This window comes from Amblyraja radiata, chromosome 34 (genome assembly GCF_010909765.2).
Source record: "Amblyraja radiata isolate CabotCenter1 chromosome 34, sAmbRad1.1.pri, whole genome shotgun sequence".
Classification (NCBI taxonomy): Eukaryota; Metazoa; Chordata; class Chondrichthyes; order Rajiformes; family Rajidae; genus Amblyraja; species Amblyraja radiata.
Window position 1 is genome coordinate 15,250,943 of NC_045989.1, and position 21,799 is coordinate 15,272,741.

Below are 21,799 nucleotides of genomic sequence, written 5' to 3' on the forward strand. Positions count from 1 at the left end.
TGTAAATTGTTCTACATATAGTCAGCCCGAGAGTCATAAAGTCATGGAGTTGTTTATTATAGAAGTGGACAATTTGGTCCAACTTTTAATACTGTCCAGGTTGCCCACCTGAGTTTGTCCCATTTGCCTGCATTTAGCCCATATTCCATAAAACCTTTTCTCTCCCAGTACCTGTCAAAATGTCTTTGAATTGATGTAATTGTATGCACCACTTCCTTTGGCAGCTTCTGCTTAACCACTATCTTCTATGTGAAAAAACCTAGCCCTAGGTTTCCTTTAAATCCTTGTCCTCTCCTTTTCAACCTATACATCCACGTTTCAAGTTCCCCATCCTACTGTGACCATATCTATGACCCTCATAATGATATCTACTTTATAAACTTACTTTTCAGCCTTCTACTCTCTGGTGGAAAAGTCCTAGCTTATCCAGACTCTTGAAAACTCAAATCCCCCGTTTGAATCTTTTGTTCATGTTCTCCAACTTCATGTCATCCTTCTTAAAGCTGGGTGACCAAGCTGCACACGGTACTCATTCATGGTGTTACCAATGCCTTGTACAATTGTAACACAACATCTCACCCCTTATACTCAATGCCCTAACCCATGGAGGTCAGTCTGCCAAGATCCTTATTCTGCACTCTGTGTACCTGTGTCGGCACTGCCAGGGAATTATTTACTTGTTCCTCCAGGTCTCTCTGTTCTATGGTACACTGTAGGGGCCTGCATCCACCTGCCCTGGTTTAACTTCCCAAAACGTAATAATTTGCGCTGATCCAAGTTAAAATCTATCTGTCAATCTTTGGGCCACTTTCCCAGTTGATCTGGATCATGTTGTAATCTTAGATGACCTTCTTTATTGACCACTATACCATCAATCTTGGTGTCTTGACATTCTGGATCCTGCTCCCCCATCTTATTTGTTTAAACCTTCCTGGGGAGTACCAGCAAACCTTCCTGCAAAGGTATAGGTCCCCCTCTAGTTCAGGTACAACCAGCTATTCTTGTACAGGTCTACCTCAGAAGAGATGCCAGTGATCTAAAAATGTGAAGCCCTTCCCCTTGCACGAGCTCTTTATTCATACATTCATCTGACCTATCTTCCTATTTCTATAACCTATCTATTACACGTGGCATAAATTTATCCTGAGATAACATCACCACTATGTAACTTTTGTCTAACATCCTGAATTCCCTTTGCTGGCCTGCATCTCTGTTCTTACCTATGTTGTTAGGACTAAATGTACTATGACCTCTTGTGGAATGTTTTGTATCAGCTCTCAGATGCTAGGGTCAATAATATTCTTGACCCTGGGACCTAAGAAGCAATACATCATCTTGGCGTCTCACTCACGGCCACAGATACACCTGTCAGTTCCCTTGTTTATTGAGCCCCTTATCACTGCTGTATTTTGGACTTCGTTCTTCCCTGCTGTACAGCAGAGCCAGTCGTAGGGCCACCTATTGGCTGCAGCTGCTTTCCCCTGAAAGGCTATTCTTACCAACCGTATCCAAAATAATATACCAGGTAGGGAGAGGAACTGCTGCACCACCTGGCTGCCCTCCTGGTGGTCACCCATCTACTATCCAGCTAATACTGCAGTGTAACAAAGCTCTTATTTATCTGTAACACTTTCTGTCTCCAATGTGCTCCTCAATATGTCCAACTGCTGCTCCAACCAATCTGTGGGATCTGAAAAGAGCTGCAGCTGGACATGGTTGTCGAGGAAACTTTTCCCCACATCTCACAGGAGCATTCCACTGCTGACTGCACTTTGATCTCAGCAACAACACTTTGATCTCAGAAGCAGCATTCTCAAAAAGACAGCTCAATATGTGGTATTTTTCACCTTAGAAAGGTATTGATTCATTTAAACGGTCATGTCTTTTCAATCATCTAGATAATAATTTGAGTGCTGGGACAGCCATCTCTGTTTACTTGGGCATGCTCCACTTCCTTGAACATCTTTCCATTTTAAGAAAAAGAGCCGTAAAAGAAAGAACAAAAATCATGTGCTCTTTAGATACTGAATGGAGAAGTGAAGTGCTTTCTGCAACAGATTCTAATGTCAAGCATGATGCAGTATGTTCCCTAGTTTGTGATTTGTGGTCGTAACTGCCCTTTCAGTCACTGAGCATTCTACCTTTTGGGAGCAGCTACCCGCATTGTTCACAGCCTGATTAGTCTTTGCACCTTTGTTCCAAATAGCTTTCCTGTGGTATCTGTGATGTATTACCTGCATCATTGCGTTCTCATTATATTTTAGTGGCACATTTTCACTGTTGACCAAAGGTGGGAAATGTGTTTTGTTGATAAATAAATAATTGGAGTAGTACTTATTTGATCTGTAATATGTCAATCAATGGTAGGAGAGTACAGACAGTGCCCTGATAAGAAGGGAATAACATACCGGCACTCCCTGACTTATGCAACAGGCAACCTATGTAAACTCGCACTTACGTTAGCAATTCTTTAAGCTAACTGCTTTACTTCAGAGTTGCATGTCTCAGTAGCAGTCCGCTACTGCCGTTGCATGTGGCCATTCTCGCAAGCTAGTCAGCTGTTCTTGTGGGAGTTCCTATGTGGTCTCTGCGTCGAATAGTAAATTTACAGGTATGTAGTAGCACTTCCGTTTCTGACTTGCGTAACATCTGATTGATGTGAGGGTCCACGGGATGTGACCCTTACGTAAGTCGGGGAGCATCTGTAATATGGGAGATGTTAGTACCTCATGGTTCTGTTTTTTTATTGGGAAAATAATAATCATGGGTTAATATTACTCATACTTGCCTCGATTTTAACTTGCTCCCAGATGTATATATGCGTTGAACAAAACTCAATTTTATTATTCTGATTTAAACTGCGTAGAAATAGATGAAATTTACAGCATTTCCCATCCAGACAGCATCAATGTTTTCTCTCAGTGCTACAAAGAGTGTAAATCTGATTCTCACAGCTCACACACCCCTTCATCTTTATATTTCCTTCAACAAGCAATCCAATATTGAATGTTGAAGTAATTCCATCCTCTGCCCGTTCTGCTTAAGATTTACAAGCCCCTGTGAAATTATTTCTCCCCTTCTAAATCTCTTCCTTTAATTTTGTTTCATTCTGGATCTGGTGACTATCAGACAGAAATTACTGCTACATATCAGTCCCATCATCTTATAGGTTTGGGTATGTAGATCATGCATATCGCTCATTCATTCTATCAATTGGAAAGAGTGCAGAGAAGATTTATGAGGATGTTGCCAGGACTCAAGGGATCTATAGGGAAAGGTTGGGCAGGCTAGGAGTTCATTCCTCAATGCAAGAGGCTGAGGGGGGGATTTTAAAGAGGTGTATAAAATCATGAGTGAAACAGATGGGGTGAAAGCACAGTCTTTTTCCTAAGTTTGGTGAATCAAGAACTAGAGGGCATAGGTTTAAGGTAAGAGGAGCAAGATTTAATTAGGAACTCATATTATGGTGGGTATATGGAATCAGCTGCCGGAGGAGGTAGTTGAGGTGTGTACTATTACAGCATGTAAAAGACACTTGGACAGGCACATGATAGGAAAGGCATAGAGTGTAATGGGCCAAATGGGCAAATAGGTTGAGCTAAGCTGAGACATATTGGTTGGGGTGCACAAACTGGGCTGACGGGCCTGTTTTCGTCTGTATGACTCAATTACTTAGTTTTGTACTATTCAGATGGGAGGGAAAAAGTTGATGTATTTGAGTTTCTCAAATTAAAAAATATATATATATCTTAACATTTTTGAAAGTTTTTAATGTGTTTTTTATAGATGTTTTCAACTTTAGCAATTTTATCACCAGAACATTGCAAGATCTTGTTATTTTATTTTATAACATTAAAGGAAGCCATGCAGCCCAATGAACAATTTAGAGCAATGCTAACTGTTCGAACAATACCCACAAACCTATCCCAGAAGCCTATTCTCTCACACATTCCCATTTACTCCTTGACTCTCCTTCCACCTACCTATACCTGGGATAATTTACACTACCCAATAAGCCTATAAACCAGGATCCAAGAGGCCTTGGGGGTAATCTATGCTGTCACAGGGAGAACCTGTAAACTCCATACTGACAGCAATGAAGAGCATGTAAGGTGACCTGTGAAGCAGAATCATTACCTGCTGAGTCACCATGTCATCCTTAATAAGGTGATTAATTTGTTTACTAACCCATTTATATATTGAATGCTCATTGTCAGAGTCTTGAATGTCAAAGGTTCAAACATGTTCCTCAAACTCTTGTGAATAATTCTTGTAACAGAAAAACATGTAAATTTCTTTCAGGGATGAAGAGGTAGTTTGTACCAGAAGTATTTCAAGGTCGAGATGGAGAAGAGTCATTGAAAAAGTAAGACTGAATCTTTTGAAATCTTTTAAATTCAGAATATTTTATATTTTGGGACCTTGGAGCCTTATTAAGTTTATAGTTCACTATAATATTAATAATTAATCATATTAATATTATAGTTGACAAACTAAACAATAATCATTGAAAATAAAATGGCAGAGTTTCTTTGATTAAGAGTGGGAATTTTCAGCATGCATTGAGAGGAAAAATTGAGGTTCATTTTTGGTCAAAACATTAAAGCAGTAAGGGAAACTTTAATGGAAAATTAAAACAATATTGGGGCGCTTTATTAAGTGTTCGGGGTTAGGCTAGGATGGTTTTGAAATGCAAAGTTTAAATTTGCATCAGTTTCAGCAGAATGAAGTTGTGAATATTTTGTCTCAATCAACTGCTGGTCCATTAAACGGGTGATTATGATCACATCATCATTATTGGAGCTGCCCAGTACTTTATATCCATTAAAAAAGAACATTGAGTGGATTCAGTAGCAGGTGCCCAACTGTTAGCATTGATTTTGCATTATGGTAAGTTCAAAATTTAATCCGTAATAATCTTGTAAAAGATCTTGTAATGTTAACAACTGCAGTTTTTTTGGATGTTAAGCATATCATCTTAGTGCAAAAGGCTTAGATGGGGCAGAATTTGTTAGGTGTATCTGGGAAGGATTCTTGAAACAGAATGTGGATAGTCCAACTGAAGAAGGGACCATACTGCGCCTTATATTGTGAAACAAGCCTGCCGTGGAAGGGCATTTTGGGAACATTGATTATAACTACACAAGTTTTAAGTTAGTTATCAATAAGGAAAAATATGGGCCTTTGGGGGGGGGGGGGGGGGGTGGGGGTAAGTACGAAAGTGCGGTAAAGCAGATGACAACATTATTAGAAATGAGCAAGGGAGAGGGTGCAGAAGAGGTTAACACCCCCTTGATTGAGGAGTATTAGCTACACAGAAAGGTTGGACAAACTGGGATTGTTTTCTTTGGGGTATTGGAGGTTCAGGGAAGAATGAAAGTAGTATATAAAATTAGCAGAAGCGTAGATAGGGTTAAAGGTCAGAACCTTTTTCCCAAGGACGAAATGTCAGAGAGGGAAAGCTTTAACGTTAGAGAAGGAAAGTCTAAAGGAAATGTGCGGGGCAACTCTCTTACCCAGAGAGTGGTGAGGCCAGGGATGGTAGTAGAAGAATATATGATAATGGCATTTAAGAGACTTTTATGGTTATGTTTAACCATATGGTTATGGCTTTTATGTTTAGGGGGCACATGGTTATGGAAGAATATCAATCACTTGCAGGCAGAGGAGATTAGTTTCACCTGGCATCATGTTTGGCACAGATATTGTGGGTTGAAGGGCTGTTGCTGTTGCTGTCTTGCTCTAGGTTCAGCCAGCAGGAATTTTTTGTTGTGAACATTAATCAATGGCTTCACGAATAATGAGGCTAATGGTCAAATCGTTTTCAGATACATTCTGAATCCAAAGATTTTATTACATAAATTGCTATCTGACATATGTTTTGGCAACTATACAGTTAAGTAATAAAAATAGAATGTATTCTTGATTGCCATATTATTTCCTTTCAAGACGTTATGAATGCTTTAGTTGGCCAAATGCTGAAATGGAAGATGTTAAAGCACAGACTTCTCATACGGTGAAATTTGCTGGGTAATGTCTGCAGTTTTGTGGTGATATCCTACCATTTAACGATACAATACAATACAAATTTATTGTCATTTGAACCTCAAAAGAAGTTCAAACGAAATTTGGTTTCTGCAGTCATACAACAAGAAAAGAACCAAGACACACAAACAATACAATTTACACAAACATCCATCACAGTGAATCTCCTTCTCACTGTGATGGAAGGCAAAGTCTTGTCTCTCCCCTGTGTTGCATTCTTCTCCCTATGTTAAAGCCCACGGCGGGCGATGGCAAGTCCCGCGGTCGTTAAGGCCGCGCGGGGCGATGTAAGGCCCCGCTCTGGGTCTTAATGTTGGATCCCCCGGCAGGCGATGGCAAGTCCCGTGGCCATTAAAGCCGCGCGGGGCAATGCTGTTAACCATGTGAATGCCAACAGATTAGGCACTACTGGCAATTTCCAGCTAGCAAGGATGATGGTACTTTCTGCTAGGGATATAGGATTCACTGGTGGTGGGAAAACCTCTTCAGCATTTGCAGGGGGATATCTGCTCATGGGTCCTGCAGAAGGTTAGATCATTCATTTCAGTGGATGTTTTCGAATTGAGTTTTCAAAACACGATGCCAATCCAAGTCTATATTTATCGAGCTGACTCTTTCAAAACCTTCCTCCTTGCTAAGCTGAGCCTAACATTGTTCAATACCTTCCCTATAACAGAGAAATTACAGGGATGTATCGTTGCTGGAAAATTATTTGTCATAGGACATTTGAACTTCAATTCGCTGTGTAAACATACAGCCATCACTTTTTAAAAATTTATATTGTCTGATTGAACCACTATGTTTATTTGATCTTTAAAACATTCCAAATGCATGTTCTTGGGGCAATTTGTCTCACTGAAGAGTTCTAAATATGATTGCCTGGTCTTCCATGAGCCCTCTCTCAATGTTAATTTTATGAAAAAATGATGAAAGTGATCACAGTGAATGGCGGTGCTGGCTCGAAGGGCCGAATAGCCTACTCCTGCATCTATTGTCTATTGAAATTAGACAGCATTATACTCAATATTATGAGTAACTGCTATTTATTTTCTAAATGCACAGTCTGCTTGTCTATAGCATTATTACTTATTGGTTAAATTACATGGTAGTTTGTGAAAAAACATTGAACATTTCTTTTGAACATTATTATTTATGAGAGTAAATGTTTAAAAAAGTGCAGAGATGAAGGTAGTATTTATATTAAAAGAATAATGCAGTTGAGTTTACTGGTAGGGGTTTTAATTATGACATTTGAAAAGTTTATTTGCTTCTCTTGTCTGATGATGAACTCATCTGACTCATTTTACTGAATCATTTTACTGAAGAAATTAATTTTACTTTTTGCATGAAAGGTCTTTCTAATTAACAACTCTTGCCGATTAGTGATGATTTATGTTGTGTACAGATACTAAACAGTGTGAAGTACGTTGCGAATAGATGTTGCTTGTATTTTTACATAAATATATTAAACTGGACCAGGCCTCAAGATAAATAACAGGCCTCCCGAGCCCTCCACAGTCGAAGCTGCTGTTGCTGGAGTTCGCAGTCGGTCACCAACCAGGTCAGCTTCCGATGTTACCGTCCAAAGGGCCCACGGCCGAAGCCTCGCGTCTGTGCATGCGCGCATGCGGCTGCCAAGAAATTGTGTCCCCCCCCCATGTTTTAATAGTGATTTCCGTGCCTGTTGGATATGAACGTAGGAGATCTGATTGGTTAATTTGTGACCATCACAAGCTCACACTTAATGTGTATTGATCCCTGGTCCTTATGGCTCCTAATGATATTTTAAACGCCATTGCTGGCTCCCTTACACCAGATAGTGCTGAGCTGAGTGTCTGAATTGCATGGTTCGCCCACTGAGCCACCAAAATGGAATTGGGTAATTTGGGTAATTTATAAGGAATATGAAGTTTCCAACCATATACCTAGTGTGGTTTATGGGGGGTTTTTGTGTATTGCTGTCCATGATTATGACTTCTTTCTAGTAATATTTGGCTTTAAAACAAATTTTACTGGAGCTCAGAATGAATCAAAATTGTGTAATGTTTTTTTTTGGACTTACCCCAAATTCAGTCCTAGTAATTAAGTATGACATCAGCATAATGATGTTGAATCAAAAACTAAATACTGTAAATGCAGCATATCGGAGTTAAACATAGAAAATGTAGGAAATAATCAACAAGAGAATACTGCAGACATGTTTTCAGCTTCATTAACATGTTGATTTTTCCCATGAATAGGTTTCAAATCAAACAATCTAATCTCACCCACTTAGGTGTGATATGTCCTTTAGAATGGATCTGAATATTTTTTTAAACTTTGATTATGTTTCAATTGAAAATGTTCACCCTGTGTTTACATCAATTTCCCCTTAAAACAGAAGTGAGGTTACAACGATAATCTAGAATTGAAATTTAAACTGGAAGGAAGCAATATTAACACCTTGAAGGTTGTCTTTTAGGAGCTGACGTGGTCCTTTCAAACCCGTGACCCTATCATGTTGTACATTACCTGATTTTCACATGGAGTGGCATAAATTATTTCTATTGCCAAACCAACTTTCCTGAATTAAAAAGCTGTGGATACTGGAAACCTGAATGATGGAGATGCTTAGCAGGTTAGGCAGCATCCATGGAGAGAGTAACAGAGTTAACATCTCAAGTTGATGATCTATCATCGGAACTGGAAAATGAGAAAACAAGCAAGTTCATAGTTGTAGAGTAGGGAGAGGAGTGAAAAGGATGAAGGGAATGTCTGTGAAAGTGTGGAGATCAAGAGAATCTTGATGACACAGATGTTGTTGTGTCTTGCCATAGAGCAGTGGTTCCCAACCTTTTTCGTCCCGTTTACCCCCCGGCAACTTTTCAAAAGTAAATTTACCTCCACCCTGTTTTGTTCAGTAATTTGAGTTTACACTTGTACCATAATAAAGCCACCGACAAAGGGGAAATTTTAAAATACTGTTTATAACAAATCCAGAATCAATAAATTTACCCTCTGGGTAGGTGAAATTTACCCCCTGGGGGTAAATTTACCCCAGGTTGGAAACTCTTGCCATAGAGAGTGGTGGATGCTTTGTTAGTCATAGCCTTTCAGGAGGAATATGGAGGCTGCAGCCTGCGCCAGCAAACGTTTACATTTAAATTGCTATTATCATTCTACAAATGTATGCAAGCACATTTAGACAGACCTCCATACCGGGCAAGAGAATTATAGTTTTGTGGGGAATGCTGATATTGCATTTGGTGTAAGAACAATAAGCTGTAATATAAATACCATTTTTCACTCAACAGATTTGAATACCTAATGTAATACTGATATAAACTAAAGGTCACCATAAAGAAGACCTAGAAGCTAGCACAAATCTTTTTCCAGTGAATATCTAAAGATATTGGATGGTCTCTAGGTGTGCAGCTGTTAACAGTTGCAATAAAAAAGTAAAGACTCTTACCTGGCAGATTATTACCTTGCTGCAATGTTGCCATTTAGCACAGAAGGGTCTCCTTATTGGCGATGGACAGAGGTAAACAAATGGGTACAGTTACTGATGCTCTAGATAGTCAGTGTAAAGTCAGGTATGTCTACCAATACCAATGTCTGGGCAGCTTGATAAGATTTTGAAAATGATGGTCATTTCTTGGAAAGAAAAGCACAAAAATTGCACTGAGATTTTGATGACAAGAAAGGTATTGGTCCTGAGGATTCCTGTTCTCATTGCTTGGACAAAGATCTCACTGCTTGTCAGTGATCCTGGGATTTACTTCATATAATCCACCCACATTAATAGTTGGCAATGAATAGTCCAAAAATGTAAGTACTTCAGAATAACACATTGCGTTTGAAAAGCTACTGCTTGATTATAATTAAAATATTACAAGATAAGTTAGGAAAACCAATTCTTTATTAAACTTCCTTTAAAGATAAAGCTCTTAGTCAAACAGTCACATTAACTTTCCAGACATCCAGCTGAAACTGCAGGAGTAACTTCAAAGCACAAGCACTATGCAAAATAGACTGCTTTATCTATCTGAGAAAAGAGGTTTACTTGTCCTTTCTCAAGCCTGTAACCACACATGGGACATAATCAAAGTTAGGGATGATCTAATGCCTAACTGTTTGATTATGCAAATGATGGGGAAAATATTCTGTTAGTAACTATAATGACTAATGAGGATAGATCTAGAAATACAGTCACTTTTGGCTTTTCCCTCCAGAGTTAGGCGATTGGAAATTGACTTCAGCAGAAAGTTCAATCTAATAATGACCATTGCTGGGTGGTTCAATATATTTCTGGAAACTTAACTAGGCACTTCACAAAGTATTTTATCCTTTCATGCCTGATACAATTTCCTGCCAGGTGTGGCTGGGTTGACACTGCTGTGTATGGATGTTGCGGGAAAAGGCAATCGGTGAGACCAAGCGGAAGTTGGGCGATCGTTTCGCCGAACACCTCCGCTCGGTCCGCAAGAACCTACCTGACCTCCCGGTTGCTCAGCACTTCAACTCCCCCTCCCACTCATCGTCCGACCTCTCTGTCCTGGGTCTCCTCCACGGCCAGAGTGAGCAATACCGGAAATTGGAGGAACAGCATCTCATATTCCGCTTGGGGAGTCTGCATCCTGCGGGCATGAACATTGAATTCTCCCAATTTTGTTAGCCCTTGCTGTCTCCACCCCTTCCTCAGCCCTCGGGCTGTCTCCTCCCATCCCTCAGCCCCCGGAAGAAGATATGGAAATGCTGCAGATTTCCTCACCAAATCATTGTTACAGATTGTAAACAGTTTAAGCCCAAATTGTCACAGTACACTATGCCTCTTTACCTGTTAACCAAAACTCACTTCACGTTGATGTACATAATTCCTTAATTGCCGAATTCCTAATTTTATGCAATAACCTTTTGTACTACATGGAAAGCTTTTTATAAAATATACTACTTAACTGTCTGGTTACTTGCACTTTCTTAAATAAAAATAGCTTGGCAAGCTTGGTTTTCCTTGCATTCCTCTAGTTCTGTTTGAATCCATTCTTTCATTTGCTACCTTTTCATTTATTGGAACAGTTCTTGAAACCAGCAAATTCTATTTCTGTTCCTCCTCTTTTTAAAACTAGCATTTAGGCTATCCGGTCTTTTGGGAGCTTTTAATCTAATTAATATTTCCTACATAAAGTTGTCATAAAGTGCTTCAAGAAACTTGTCATGTCATACATTAACTTCCAGAACCTACCAGAAAGCCTGATCCACTGCGATTTGACTACCATAACACTAGTTCCACTTCAAATGTCATTTCCCTAGTTCTATACTCATTGCTGGAACATCTGGATAACAAAGACTACCTTTGTTACATTCCTGTTTATTAACTATAGCTCCACCTTCAACATCATAATCTTAACCAAACTCTTGGACCTATGAGTCAGCATCCCTATTTGCCACTGAATCATCGACTAGCTGTCCGACAGACCACAAACAGTGAGTATAGGTACCAAAATATCTTCCACAACGGTGCATCGCAAGAATGTATTCTCAGATCCGTACTATATTTCCTGTACACTTATGACTGTACAGGCAAATTTATGATCTAACTGGCATTCCTAAGTCTGCAGATGGCACCACAGTAGTAGGCCGGATCTCGAACAATGACGAGACAGAGTACAGGAAGGAGATCAAGCACATAATAACATGGTGTCAATACAACAATCTTTCCCTCAATGTCAGCAAGTTGAAGGAGCTTGTTATTCATAAGTTCTTAAGTCATTTGGCCCACTGAGTCTACTTCACCATTCATTAATGGCTGATCGATATTTCCCTCTCATGCCTATCCTCTTGCCTTTTCCCCATAACCCTTGACACCCTTACCAATCAAGTATCTGTTAATCTCCACCTTAAAAATACGCAATGATTTGGCCTCAACAGCCATCTGTGGCAATGAATCCAACAGATTCACCACCTTCCAACTGAAGAAATTCCTCATCATATCCTTGCTAAAGATTTGTCCTTTTATTCTGAGGTTATGCCTTCTGGTAGTAGTCTCTCCCACTAGTGGAAACATCCTCTCCACATCCATTCTAGTCAGGCCTTTTATTATTTGGGTAAGTTTCAATGAGGTCCCCCTCATCCTTTTAAACTCCAGCAAGTACAGGCTCAGTGCCGTCAAACACTTATCATACACAATCATCCCTTGGATCATTCTTGTAATCCACCACTGGAGCCTCTCAAATGCCAGTACATCCTTCCTCACATACATGGCCCGAAATTGCTCATAATATTCTAAATGCAGACCGACCAGTGTCTTATAAACCCTCAGCATTACATCCCTTTTTTGATTTTCTAGTCCTCTTGAAATAAATGCTAACATTACATTTGCTTTCCTTGCTTTCGGAAACTTCTCCCAATTTACAAAATAATATATGCCTTTATTCCTACTATTTTCACTGTATCTCGATAAATGTGAGAAAAATAAACAGATTCCAATGGAATCTCTTCGTTTCGGGTCAAAACGCCACCCATTCCTTCTCTCCATAGTTGCTGCAAATCCCACTGAGCATTTTGTGTCTCCCTTTGATTTAAACCAATAGAATTATGATCACTGGTCCTAAAATGCTCCCCAACTAAGACCTCAGTCGGATATATTTTGGTATTTCCTTATTTCCCTGCAATATTTTCTCCGGACTTTCCCAGTTTTCTTTGCAGGTTTGTGGTTTACCCTCCCTCAAATAAAATATGGAATGTGACAGTTATTCAAAAGGTCAGGCAGCATTTATGAATGAAATTTTCAATGATTACTTGATCATCTTTTACTTGTTTTTAAAATCCTCCCTTTGGTCCATTTTGCAGGCCTTTAATGAAATACTTTGCTTAATTTCTCTGTCAAAACATTTTTTACAGGGTAGTTTTTACTTCTTGTATCGATTAATTAATTTTCTCATCTAACTTAGCCACTAAGCAAAATCTTAACTACTTGCAAATAAAACTTGTGCATTTGTCTATGTGTGATTTATTCTCTGTACGCTATACCATTCCTGGCTGGTTGAAAATAAGTATTTTGCAGAATTAATGATGCAAATATACATTTTTATTTCATCCATTGATCCTTGCAAACGAATGCTTAATTTTATTTTTTGGCAAAATGCAAGCTTTTGTTAAAAAAAATCTCAGGGCAAGATTTAAATTCAGTAATGCCTAAAACTATTCCTCTTTTGTTTTCTTCATAAAACAAGTTGTAGATTGAAGTAGATGAGTTATGTTGTCTTGATATGTACAAGACCACCTTTTTTCCCATTTATTTACCAAAGTTTCTGCATTCAGGAACTGTTCCAGTGGATTGGAAGGTTGAAAATGCAACCACACAATTTATGGAGTGGAATAATAGAGGGGAAATATAAACGAGCAGTAAACAAGTAATGGTGTAAATGCACAGCAAACATGGTGCAATACATCAGATGCAAGAATAATGAAGGAATTAGTGTCATAGAGCATGGAAACAGGCCTAAATCCATCCATGCCGACCAAGCTGCTCACCTAAGGGAGTCCCATTGCCCACATTTGGAACGTATCCCTATAACCTTTTCTGTACATGTACCCTCACAAATGTCTTTTAAATGTTGTTATTGTATCTGCCTCAACTACTTCCTCTGGCAGCTCGTTCCATAAATCCTCCACATTTGTATGGAAAAGTGTCCCCCTCACCCCCAGGTTCCTATAAAATCTTGCCTTTTCACCTCTGGTCTATGCCCACTAGTTCTTGATTCCCATACCTCAAGGGAAAATATTTTGTGCATTCACCCTTTCACTTTCTCTCATTATTTTATACCTCTCTGTAAAATTATCCTCGGCCTCCTGTGCACAAAGGAATAAGGGCTACCTGCCCAACCTCTCCATGTGGCTCAGGCCTCAAGTCATGTATTGCACCACTTTTTGTGGATATTTTAGTTTGCACAGTGAAGAGATTTCGGTTTGGTTAAAAAAGTATCGTAGTTTTTGGGTTCTGCTGAGTACATTTGAGTAACAATTCCATTTATTGAAAACACATTTGTGTGGATAAATATTTAGTATTGTATAATTTATACTTTTGCCTGCAGTTAAATCTTATCCATTGGAAAGGTCAATTGTGCCATTCTTAAAATTATGCTTTCAGAACCTGGTCTTAGTTGCCTTGACTCCCTTGTCACAGGATCAAGACCTTGCCCTGTAAACTTGTATGAAAGCTGGAATATAACCTCTTCTCCACATTGAAAGAAATGACACATAGGCAACATCTACTCTACAACATGGCAGAGAAAATGTTGCACAGAAGGCTATAACTCCATAAATAATGCTAGTACAGCAATTAAAATTATGTCGTTTTATGGGATGCACTGCCATTGGTAATTATTTGTTATGTTAATAATGTAGTGCGTTTATATACATTGTCATTTTCTGTACTTCCTAGTGCTATGAAATAATCATGTACATGTGTGCATGATTCATACATCCCAAGTATAAGGACCTATCTACCTCATGTGCTCCTCCATGTATACAATGCATAACTAGTTTCCCATAAATATGTTTACAGACTTTGTTTTCAGTTAATTTTCAATGCAAAGTACTATGGATTCCTTTCCTTGAGGAATATAGATCCCATTATCTTGGAAAATACATATGTGTTATCTAAGGGCAATCTATTAATGGAGGTTGTCGCTATTGTTTCAAATTGATGTGAGTTGTCCTGGAAGCAATTTATAAAAAATAGTAGTAAATCTAGACTCTTAGAATTGCACCTGTTTTACAGAGAATGAACAGAACAATCTCATTATACGCAGGACACCTACAGATTTTGGAGATGATTAAGTAACCCAATAAGCCAGCAAAGACAAACTTATTGAAGATGCAGGATGAGATGTACAATTGAAGCGTTGCTTCGAGCCATCCATTTTATGACTTTTGACTAGTTTAGTGCAGAGATTTTCCGTGTCCCATTTCTTGATCCTTTATTTCAGTAATAAGTGGTGGAAGAGATGGCTGGGAGGTGAGTTGCACAGCCCATCAGTTTAAGAGTTAAGACACGATCTATACTCCCCTATTATAGCTGAACACCATTGTGATGTCTTCGTTTCCAACTGCTTATACTTAGTTCTCTCACTGTTTGATCAGTTTTCCAAATGGATTACTTAAGAGTTACTTTGTCAATTTTTTATCAAAGTAAATGGGTTGGAATAAAAATTGCTGAGGTTAATATCATATCCTTAAAACATTTTAAAGAAACAAAACTTTCTTTTCACCAAATTCAAAAGTGCTCTAGACAGGTTATGCTTTTCAAAATATGACTACATGAGACGAATCAAATGTTTAGTTTCACAATACCTGCAAAAGAGTTTTAATGGCCTAATATTTCATCGAACACCATTCTAAAATATAATGTCTAAACCTGAATGCACTTTTATATAAACCTTCTCATTTACCAGGGTAATGAATGCTGGTTTTGTTTCTCTGTGTCAAGTTATACCTCAGCTGTTCAGTCTTGATGACCCCCCTCCTTTGTGCTGTCTTTGTGCTTGCCCAAACTCCACTTTTAGATAGATGTTAACTATGTGCAGCTAAACGTTGGAAATGCTGAACAATGTATTTTGACCCTCACTGTAAATTCTTCCCTTAAGCTACTGATTCCTATACCAACTCCATTTTTTTCCTTTTCTTGCACCCCTTTATTTTCTGAAATGAGCATCTGACATAATGTTCTGTGTAAAACTGTGACAGATTTTGAAACATCACCAACCTCTTCCCTTACACCCATCAAGTGCTAAAACTTATGCATGATGTGGAGGCTGAGTCATTGGGTATTTTTAAGGTGGAGATGAATAGGTTCTTGATTGGAAATGGTGTCAAAGGTTACCTTGATAAGGCAGGAGAATGAGGTTGAAAGGGAAAAGTAGATCAGCCATAATCTCATGTTGGAGCAGACTCGATGGGTTGAATGCGTAATTCTGTTCCTATGTCTTATGTTTATGATCTGCATTAAACTACAACACCTTGCACTTATCTGCACTAAGTTTCTCAAACAAAAACAGTAAACACCTGGAAACACTCGACAGGTCAGGCAATATTGAATATCTGGCAAAGTGTCTTCCACCTAGAACATTAACTCTTTCATCTTCTTTTGATGCCAATTTTTACAACAGTGTGAAGGTATGGCATACCCTATCCAGTGATTTTGTGCATTTTCCCACATGGACAAAATCGACTTAAGGACTTCTGTAAAAATTGAATTGTTCGTTACCTGAGGATGGCCTCTAACATAAAGGAATTTGAGTGGAAACTGATGCTAGAATCAGATCTGAAAATGTGCATTTTTGCACACTTACTTTTTCCATCCCTCCATTTCCCAATCTCACAGCTGAACTATCCCTTCTCTGTGTAGATAAAAGGTATTTCCCTTACTCAGCTCCCCCACTGTGCAATCCCTTATTCCCTTCCCCTTCGCTAAGGCTTTTCTTTCAGCTGCTATGCACCATTCTGAACTTCTTGCCCATCACCTGCCTGCCTTGCCACCTCTGGCCCAAGGCATTCCATTTTTGTTGTCTATCCACCACAGCGAGCTTCATCGATTATTAATCAGGACAATGCATGAACATTTTTTTGGTAAGTTACATACTTTTTCAAAAGGCCAATCTGCAGTTTGGATGGATGGAAAAAGATTTCAGATAGATTTCTTTAAATTAAGTTGCTTATTGGATTGCAAACACATGATTTTTTTTTTATACTCAGGACATTATGATTGTGCGTATATATTATCGATGTGTAGGCATTCTCTAAGAATGATAGTGGCCCAACAGTTTCTTGGATATTTATGCAGCTAACTAGCTTCCCACCATGGTTCCAGAATGTTAAAAATAAACTCTATTGTGCGGATGCTGGCCACATGTTGATCACACTAGGTAGGGACGGCAGGCTCATTCCCTGAAGAACGTTGATGAACAAGTTGGGTTTTTATGGTTTTGTTATATCCTGACTGCATGTTTCCTGGTTACTTATTTCATGCTTAATCATGTTTCCAGGTATATGATGTCACAAGCTGCTGTGGGGATAAGCACCAGTTAAGTGGCCAACTCTGCTTCAGTCTCAGTAACTTCAGTTATTGTTATCTCGAGCAAAACTATGAAACTGTAGGAAACTAGATGGTTAAATACTGGTAGTAAACAAATCCCATACCATAATGCTGGTGGTCTCGCATATTGTGGAATTAAGGCAGGGTGATAAATGAGACAAAGGAGTACTATATTTGAAATGTTCCTGCAGGCACCAGATGGACATAATATTGGCCAATTTATAGTAAAAATAAAGTTCAATTAGTCTTTGGGTCAGAACCGGAGACTATGCAAATCTGCCAAAGATTGCTACCCAGATCCATCTATTCACCGGAGAACATCTTTTCCTCATAATTCTTAATTTAAACTACACTTTAAACATTGTCTTCCACCTATATAGGAGGAACATGAAGACACCAGTCAGGGGATATCCTGTACAAGTGTTTAATGCTGCAATGCATTGAAATGACTAAACTTACCAGAATTACAGACGGCAAACCTATTTTTTTGCCATTAATGAAATACTAAAACTACATTATATGCAAAGTTTGCTATCATTTTTGATAGGAATATCATTTAAAAATATCTGTGAAATGAAACTAAAATCCAAACGCAAAATAAAGCTAGTGCCAATAATTCTCTCGAAGGAGAGAAAAACACCCCTCATTTGCAGAACATCTTTTGCAGAGTATCAGGGACAATGAGTTATGAGATTTGAGGTTTTAAGCTTGTCTCAAAGGAAAACATACCGCTGGAAGTGTCTTTCAGTATTAGCAGTGCTGCATTTCATAGTATTTCATGATCATGTTAAATTGTCGGACAAAATCTCAAAGGAAGTAAAATTCAAATCATAAGGTGGAAATTATCTGCCTATAACATGAATAGGTTTGTATAAAGTGAAACAAATAAATATGCTTGATGCCAATGTAATTTTCAGGTAAGATCACAACAAAGTAACATATAATGTTAAGGAATGACAGGATTAATTAAAATTATCTTCTGGTATAGGTAATGGTATCCTTCATTGCGAATACGATAGAAACACAAGTCCAGGAGCAGACCTCACATTGTCAGATCTATTCCATCAGTAATTCAATTATGGCCCTATCTTAACCCCAACTACCAGGCTTGTTACTTTCATCCAACAAAATCATATTTTCAATGACAATATTTTGTAGCATACTCATAAAATTAATCTTTTGGAACTTTTAGGTAATAGTGTTGCTGATTTTTAAGGAGAAAATATATTTAATCTATTGAATAAGATCTGTTGCAAGATCTGAAATCTTCATTTTAGTCATAGTTTCCAAACACTTTGTCAAGCTAGCACCAAAGAACTGTGTAATGTATTAGAGTCGGGAAAATTACCTTGTATCACCATCATTTATGCATTGTAGATAATAAATTAACAGAATAAAAAGATCTTTCTCCCAGTTATATACTCAAGATTTTCTGTGAATTGGAACACTTCATGTTTTGTTGAAATCCCAGAATGTAGGGAGGATTGGGAATTTTGTGCACATTAATGTTGGCTAGAGTTATGGGGGTGTTCGCATTGTCCCATCGGAGTGAGTTATTATGACAATTGCCTTTAATGAGAGGTCTGAGTGACATCAAGCAGAATCTCACAGTGAACCACATGCAGAAACAGTAACGTAGTGACAAAGCGTTTGGTCAAAGACTATATTTCAAGGGACATCTTAGAGTATGGAGAGAGAGCTATAGAGAGGTAGGGAGAGTCAATGAGGGAATTCTAGAATATCAGGGCCAGGGGACAAAGACTTGAAAAATTGAGATCATTAATTTAGCAATGACTCAGCGACCAGATTAGGTGGAGTACAGTAACCTCAAAGTATTGTAGGGATAGTTGAGATATAGAGAGTGGTATGTAGTGCAGCAGGTGACCTGGATTCGATCCTCACCCAAGGGTGCTGTCTCTGTGTGGAGTTTGCACGTTATCCCCTTGACTGCATGGGTTTCCTCTGGGTCTCCAGTTTCTTCCCACGTCCCAAAGACATGCAGGGTTGTAGTTCAATTGCCCTCTATAAATTGCCCTTAGTATATTGGGAGTTGAAAAAATGAGATAACATAGAAATGGTGTGAGGGGGCGATCTATGGTCGGTGTGTTAATCAAAGGGACTTTATCTGTTAATCAATTCCATCAAAGTGAGGAGATTGCAGATGTTTGAAATCAAGGATGTTAGTCTTAAAATCACCCTGTTGCTCCCTGTGAGCCAGTGGTTTAGTTTAGAGATACAGCACAGAAACAGGCCATTTGGCCCACCGAGTCCGCACTGACCAGCGATCCTGCACAGTAACACTATCCTAGACACACCAGGGACAATTTACACTTGTACCAAGTCAATTAACCTACTAACTTGTACATCTTTGGAGTGTGGGAGGAAATCCACGCGGTTATGGGAGAACGTTCAAACTCCATACAGACAAGCACCCGCAGCCAGATTGAACTCATGTCTCTGTAAGTGCTGTAAGGCAGCAACTCTACCGCTGCACCACCGTGCCACCCATTAGGTTCATTAAGGCTGATGAATGATGAAAATTTGGTACTTCGCAATACAGCGAAGAGTTCTAGAGGAGTTCAACTATTTGGAGTGTAGACACTGGTAATGGGATTTGTTTATTAGTGTCACGTGCACTGAGATACAGTGAAAATCTTTGTTTAGTGTGCTATACAGGCATATCATACGATATACAAGTACAATCATATTATACTTGTCCCCGCCCCCCCCCCCACCCCCGATCAGTCTGAAGAAGGGTTTTGGCCCGAAACGTTGCCTATTTCCTTTGCTCCATAGATGCTGCTGCACCCGCTGAGTTTCTACAGCTTTTTTGTGTGTACCTACTATCATATTATACATGAGTACGATAGGCAGTGGAAAAGAGAAAGCAACCAGACTGCAGAATATAGTGCACAGCTATGGAGAAAGTCCAAATGAAAAATATGCAAGTGTTGGAATGAGATAGATTGTGAGATCGAGAATTCATCCTTGGCCCATAAGAGGTCTGTTCAAGAGCGTTTTGGGGCGCAAAGGATTGATATCTGTTGGTTACAAGGTCATGGATGAGGGTATCACTTGCAGATGAAACCCTCAACTGTGACCTTGCTACCTATAGACATCAATCTTTACTGAGACATGGGGATGGGAAGGAAGGGGGGTGGCTGAATGATTTAAATATTGGCTGTTTTGAAGATGGAAAGGATATCGAGTTTGTTCTTGGAATGAGTTGCAGTCTGGTTTGGCAGACTTTGAGAAATACGCTTCATTACATGAGAATTTATGATGGAGATTGGGAATAATGAGCTAGAAATCACACCTGCCATGGAAAGGACACGATGAAATGGGGACTAACGCCAGCATCCTCTCTGAGGCAACTTGCACCATAAAACAAGCCACGAGCAGTGGCACACAATGTCTTAACCAGGAGCCTGGGTTTGAGAGTTTGATAGCATGGGGATTGGTGTGCAAGTAGAGAGAATGTTTGGGAGAAAGTAGCAAAAGCATTAATGAAAAGACCTGAAATGATTTCCCATTCATTTAATATGCATTTGGTAAAACTCGTTTAAACAGCACACAAACATTTTGCTGTGCATTTGAATTTTGAGGACGGTAGTTGTTGATGATACTCTGCGTTAATGTATTTGGCAGCAGTTTTTGGCACTGTATCAAATTAAGGGAATCAACATTTTTACTTATTTCCATTTCTATTGTTGTAAATTATTAATAAGTATTTTTGAATTGCATGCAAACAGCACCAGTAATTTCAACCGAAGCTCTCAATTATATTCAGTCTAATAAGAGAGTTCGGTATTTCGACTGCGCATGCCCAGGTCATAGGTCACTCGCTATAAACATTCTCGACAATTGTGGTGCGGCGTTGTGTGTAGGCTTGCGATTTGTCCGTGGTTTATACAGTAATATAGCCAGCTTATACAGCCAGATTTTGTTCGCTTTTTCTTTATAGCGAGTGACCGTGGACAAATCCCATGATTCCTTGCGTTTTTCGGAATACCGAACTCGCTTATTGCAGCCATGCATTCAATGTTACATTTAATTGGAACATTAGACACGGATCTGTGATCCGTGTCCAATATTCAGAGCTATTCTAAATACTCTGCATGATTGAGGGCTCCTCCATGTTTCTGGAAAGTGACAACAATGAAATTAGAAGCAAAAGACAATTCTTGGAATATTTTGAGGGGAAAATCTATTGCCGAGAACAGGTGAATTCATATTCAAACTGCTGTAGGTTTGGGAGCAACAACAGCAGCAGGAGTTTAGCAAGAGATACGACTGATTGGCTCTAGCCCAAGTGGGAGGAGAGAAGTGAAAACAGTTAAAGTACAGGTCAAGGACAGGCAGACTTGACTCAGAACTGCTGTAGATTTGGGAGCAACAACAGCAGCAGGAGTTTAGCAAGAGATACGACTGATTGGCTCTAGCCCAAGTGGGAGGAGATAAGTGAGTCAGTGCTGGGAAAACAGTTGAAAACTGAGGAATTTGGTTTGTAAATTGGTAAATCAGGCAATTTATCAGTCAATTTAAGCAAGACTGCTCTTAGTGAGCGGCCTTGTGAGGGAAGTGTGAGTCTTTGGCTCGAGAGTCTTTGGCGAGGAGACGAAAGAAGGAAATGTCAGGCAAGCTGATTCAGTGCGATGCTTGCAGTATGTGGGAGGT

General features: G+C 39.1%; 1 protein-coding gene across 2 annotated transcripts in view; it reads left to right on the forward strand.

Moving 5' to 3' along the window:
* The window catches only part of unc13c (unc-13 homolog C), a 378,167-nt gene that overhangs the window by 105,921 nt on the left and 250,447 nt on the right, over window positions 1–21,799 (forward strand). For both annotated transcript variants that reach the window (XM_033050677.1, XM_033050678.1), the window contains one exon: window positions 4,303–4,366. In XM_033050677.1, the coding sequence (XP_032906568.1) occupies window positions 4,303–4,366 (64 nt within the window). The remainder of the gene's footprint in view (window positions 1–4,302; window positions 4,367–21,799) is intronic.